At 51.0% G+C, this 5,352-nt stretch overlaps 1 protein-coding gene across 5 annotated transcripts in view; it reads left to right on the top strand.

Moving 5' to 3' along the window:
• Window positions 1–407: 407 nt before the first annotated feature.
• The window catches only part of PILRA (paired immunoglobin-like type 2 receptor alpha), an 11,669-nt gene continuing 6,724 nt past the window's right edge, over window positions 408–5,352 (top strand). For 3 of the 5 annotated variants that reach the window (XM_014535520.1, XM_014535522.1, XM_014535521.1), the window contains exons 1-3: window positions 408–661; window positions 962–1,351; window positions 3,879–4,091. In XM_014535520.1, the coding sequence (XP_014391006.1) occupies window positions 598–661; window positions 962–1,351; window positions 3,879–4,091 (667 nt within the window). In that variant the 5' untranslated portion in view covers window positions 408–597. The remainder of the gene's footprint in view (window positions 662–961; window positions 1,352–3,878; window positions 4,092–5,352) is intronic. The other 2 variants (XM_005861148.2, XM_014535523.1) reach the window with 2 other exon arrangements.

The raw sequence follows: 5,352 nt of genomic DNA, 5'->3' as shown, positions 1-5,352 counted from the left end.
GGCTGGGGCTGGGGCTGGGGCTGGGGGCATCTCCACCAGCGCCTCCCCCCTCCTTTTCCAGGGGCTGTAGCTGGACAGAGACTCCTGGCTGCCTTTCCTCTCTGGAGAGAGCCTGAGCTGGTCCTGCTGCTGCCCCTTCCCCTGCAATGAGAGAAACAGAGGCTGAGAGGCACTCAGAGAAGCAGAGAAAAGGAGAGCGAGTGAGAGACAGAGACGGGACTGACTCCTAAGGAGATGGGAAAGTCCCTGGCAGAGACAGGGCGTTGAGGTGGGAGGGGAGAGGCTCAGGCAGCCCAGGTCAGGACCACACCCATCAGCATGAAGATGGGGACTGGGGAGCCGATATCATGGCTCTTGGTCACTGACCACAGGGGAAGCTCTTTGGCAATATCAGAAAAGAAGAAGCCAGATTGTAAAAGGAAGTGCTGTTCATTCTGGGCAGGCATGTTTGGGGAGGGCTCCCACCTCCCAGTCCTCGGAAGGAGCCTGCTCCTGCCTCTCCGGTGGTCAGATTAGCCTGAGGCAGCCCCTCCACAGGCCTCCCCTCTGGCCTAGAGGCTCTGCTTGTTTTCTCATCCTCCCGAGGAGAGCAAGGCGATGGGTCTGCCCCTGCTGCTGCTCCTGCTGCTGCCCCTGCTGCCGCCAGCATCTCTGCAGGCTGGTGAGTGGCCAGGACCCCCTGGCTCTGACCAGGGCCCCAGGGGAGCCCCAGGGAGGGGCTGTGGCCAGCCAGGCTTCCCACCTGCAACAAGCAATGGCCTGGGCTGGTCCCACAGTGCTGGGTCCCCCACATCCCTCACCCTCCTTTCTAACCCCCCTGGAGAGGGGACACCCAGCCAGAGGGCCAGTCCTATTATCTGCCACACTTCCGCCCATAGGTGAGGGTGCCAGATGGTCCGGGGTTATCTTCTTGGTCCCTCCAAGTGGCTTCAAAGTCCATCCCTCTCCCTCCCTCCTCCAGGTGGCTCAGCAAAATGCACTTCAAACCTTGATTATGAAGTCAAACAACCAGAGCACCTCTCAGCCCCTGAGGGTGGCTCCATCGACATCCCCTTCTCCTTCTGTTACTCCTGGGAGTTAGCCAGTGATCCCAAAGTGGGTATATCCTGGAGATGGAGAGACTTCCATGGAGAGTTCATCTACAACACAACCCTGCAATTCACCCATGAGGATTTTAAAAACCGCCTCTCCCTGAACTGGACAAAGGGCCAGAGGAACGGCTCCCTCCGGATCTCTAACCTGCGGAGAGAGGATGAATGTAGCTACTTCGGCCGAGTCCAGTTGACCACACGGAACGAAGGCAAGAAGGTGTGGCAGTCCATCCCAGGGACCAAACTCACCATCACCACAGGTGAGTCCCGCTGCCCCGGCCTCTGGTGCCCTCGTCCCCCAGGACCGGTCCAGGCGCCTCTCTTCCTGACCTTTCTCTCAAACTCCTCTCCCTGCCCCTGACTGCTTCCCAGCCTCTGCCAGCTTTACCTTTTTCACCGTAATCTCCCCAAACATGGGCTGCCTTCCTTGCCCACCCCTCACTGCCCCACAGATCCAGCCCCACCGCCATCCCCAGGCTTCAGACCTTCCAGGCTCCCCGGTTATCCTCCTTCTTGCTCCGAGTTGGGGCTCCAGCCCTGCCTCCTGCCTTCACCCCATGTCCTCCAGGTGGACTTGACTTTTACAGGATGTGGCCTGCCTTTCCTTTGTCCTGTGTCTGCAGGTGGAGCCCCAGCTAGCCCCACGTCTGTGTCTCCCCACAGCCATGAGCTCAGCCTGGCACACACAGGAGGGACCCGATAGCGGCCCAAGGAATTCCCACCCCTCCCTCCACCCCTGGTAACACCCCAGTACCTGTTGTCCCAATTTCTCTGCTTTCTTTTCTCACTCTGCTCCCCAGAACATGGCCCATCTTCATCCTCTGAATTCTTTTTGTTTCTCACAGCAACCCCCCTAAGTCCTCACTCCCACCACACAAAGCCCTGTGTTGGCCCCTTCTCTCTCTGTCCTGGTTGTCAGAGGCCCCTCTGCGTCAGCAACAAGGCAGCTCCCACTTATGTGCCCTTGTCCCAACTGAACACTTTGGCATGCATCGCCCTAGTTACCCTGCACCACGACCCCGCAATTATAGTAGGAACCACTATCACCTTCCTGTTCCAGATGGGGAAACTGAGGCTTACACCTACACAAAGTCACTTTCATGGTGCAGGTGGAATTTGAACCCAGTTTAACCCCAGAGCCTCCTCTCTTAACCATTAGCCACTCAGTCTCACTTGGTCATCTTGTTGTCTTGACCTATTTTAACCTACTATGGGGTGTGCTTTATTAATAGATCTTCCTATATTACTCACTGGGTTGGGGGAAGTTGAAGGTGAGAAGGTGTGGCTTATCTGTCTCCAGGTTAGTGGGGGAGGGGCTCTCTCCCAGGCCCCAGCATAAAGGGGTGCATGGTAAGCTGATTTACTTTTTTACAAAATATATATTTTTATTGATTTCAGAGAGGAAGGGAGAAGGAGAGAGAGATAGAAACATCAATGATGAGAGAGAATCATTGATTGGCTGCCTCCTGCATGCCCCACACTGGGATCAAGCCCGCAACCCGGGCATATGCCTGGACCGGGAACTGAACTGGTGACCTCTTGGTTCCTGGGTTGATGCTAACCGCCGAGCCACACCCGGCTGGGCTCGATTTACTTTTTATAATCACTTGTGCTGGCAACTCTAACTACGTCAGTGATGAATCACTCCTCCCAGCCTGGGTAAATCCACTGCCCTGTCTTGGCCACAGAGCTGGTTTTAGATAATTTATAAAGTGGCTCACAACCTGAATTACACAAACAGACTTGGTTTTATTCTTCCTGCACCTTCTCCGTATCTCCTGTATTAATTTCTAGCAAGAGTAGCCAGAGAGTTTGATCCATGCTAACCTAAAGATTTTATTAGAGTTAGATTTTTTCTGTGGCTTAGTACTATATCAGTTTTTTAATGGTACATTAAACATCTTCAAAGGTACAATCTGTTTGTAGAAACTAAAGTTCAATATATATTAATGTAACTTTAAAAACATATTTCTAGTATATACTAGTGTTCTACAGATGTTTTCTCACTTATTAAAACAATCCTGCAGAAGACAATACTCTTCGATTCTACTTATATGAGGCATCTAGAGTAGTCAAATTCATAGACGCAGACAGTAGAATGGTGGGTGCCAGGGCTGGGATGAGGGTAATGGGAAGTTGTTTAATGGGGACAGATTTTCAGTTTGGGAAGATGACAAAGATCTGGAGATGGCTGATGGTGAGAGCTGCACAGCAATGTGAATGTACTTACTGCCACTGAACTGTACACTTAAATATGGTTAAAATGGTGCCTTAACCAGTTTGGCTCAGTGGATAGAGCATCGACCTGTGGACTGAAAGTCCCGGGTTCGATTTTGGTCAAGGGAATGTATCTTGGTTGTGGGCTCGATCCCCAGTAGGGGGCATGCAGGAGGCAGTTGATCTATGTTTCTAACTCCCTTCCTCTCTGTAAAATCAATAAAATATATATTTTTAAATATGGTTAATATGATCAATTTTATAGCGTGTGTCTTTTGCCACAATAATTTTTTTTTTAAATCCTATGATCTAGTTATCTCTATTTGTAGGTGATGAAATGAGGTTCTGAGGTCACACTATTGATTGGTGATAGATTCAGGATTTGAACTGAGTAATGTATGTGATAAGACTTCAGCATTTCACCTTGTTACTCCTCTCCTGGTGTGAGAGCTTCAGAGGGTTGCTCCCCACCCCCAGTGTTCCCCAAACTAGGGAACAGGATGTGACAGTTTCACCCAGATACTTCCAGTCCTCTAAGGAAGAATTTGCTTGTTTCTCATGTCTTCTCAGCCACTGAGAAAACCACCAAGGACCCCACCAGCACCACCAGCACCACCAGCACTACCACCACCACTGATGGCCTAGGTGTCTCGGGGGACAAATGGACATCAGGGTCTAGGCCCCTGGCTCCAGGAGCGATAGTTGGGGTGGCACTGGCGGGTGCCGTGCTCATAATCACAATTTTGGGATTGGCAGTCTACCTCAGGTGGAGGAGAAGCAAAGGTAAGTGGTCACAGACCCCACTCTCTCTCCAATCTTCCCAAACAGATGTTTCTCTGAATCCACCTGCATCAGAATGAACACAGGAGCCTGTTAAAATTGCAAAATCTTCCTGGGGTGAGGTCTGGACTTCAAGTGGTATTAACATTCTCCTCAAGTGGTGTCTGTGAGCAATCACGTTTGAGAACCACCACTCCAGACAAACCCCTCTCCACAAATCTGATCATTTTTCCAGGTCTTGGTTCTTGACTTAATAATTTATCGTTAGTCCTCACCTTTTGGTTCATGGGGAGGGGAGGATCTGCCCTGAGAAAAGTAAGGAGAGAGCAGATGGGACAGAAAGTTGGCTCAGCTCAGCAAACATTAGTGGGTGCACCTGTTCCAGGGCCTGGCTTGTGATTGGTTATCTATCTATATCTATAAAAAGGAGTGACCATGATCACTGAAACGACCGTTCGACCAGTCACCATGCGGTGCTAGCATAGATGCATAGACACAGGTAAAGTCTATGAGTGAACTAAGAATGTACAAGACAAATGCTTGCCTTCATGGAGCTCGCACTGTAAGAAGGTTAGGTCAGGGATGAGAATTCAAAATTGCCACCAGCACAGACCTGAGGTGCTGCTTCTCAGAGCGGCCAGAGATACACCCGGTAGTGGACTGGGAGCGTGACTGAAGGGCTGGCGCCAAGGTGAAAGCGGGGCCATTCTGGATTTCTCAGAGGAGCCAATGGCTTCTTAGGAGGCAGAGCTTTTGACACTGACTGGCATAGAAACCAACCAATCAGAACTTAATCTGGGTGAACTGCGAAGGCAGAACCTAAGGTGGGAGTTGAGGAGGGATTTTAAGGGCAACAGCTGTTTGGTGTAAGGTGTAAGAAAGCGGTTCACTTTTTTAAATAACCGGTTTGGCAATATAGTGCATATGGCTGGCTATCAGTCCAGATATAGGGGTTATGTATTTTTGTCAGCCAAGAGCATCTCCTCCTGCTGAAAAAGGCCCCCCCCCCGACCTTTTAAACAATCCTATCCTATATAATAAGAGAGGAATATGCTAATTAGCCGTTACACCCTGAGGCATAACGACCAAGCACAATCACGGATAAGCAAGAGGGTGGGCCAGTGAGGTATAAGAGGGCTGCAGAGAGCTATAGGAGGGGGTAGGGCAGCAAGCTATGAAGGGGGATGGGGGAGGGGGTGGGGGAGCTACAGGAGGGCAGGGCAGTGGGTGGAGAGCTACAGGAGGGCAGCAGTGACCTACTGGC

Source organism: Myotis brandtii, unplaced genomic scaffold (assembly GCF_000412655.1).
Source record: "Myotis brandtii unplaced genomic scaffold, ASM41265v1 scaffold1441, whole genome shotgun sequence".
Lineage (NCBI taxonomy): Eukaryota > Metazoa > Chordata > Mammalia > Chiroptera > Vespertilionidae > Myotis > Myotis brandtii.
This window is presented reverse-complemented; position numbering and strand designations above follow the sequence as displayed.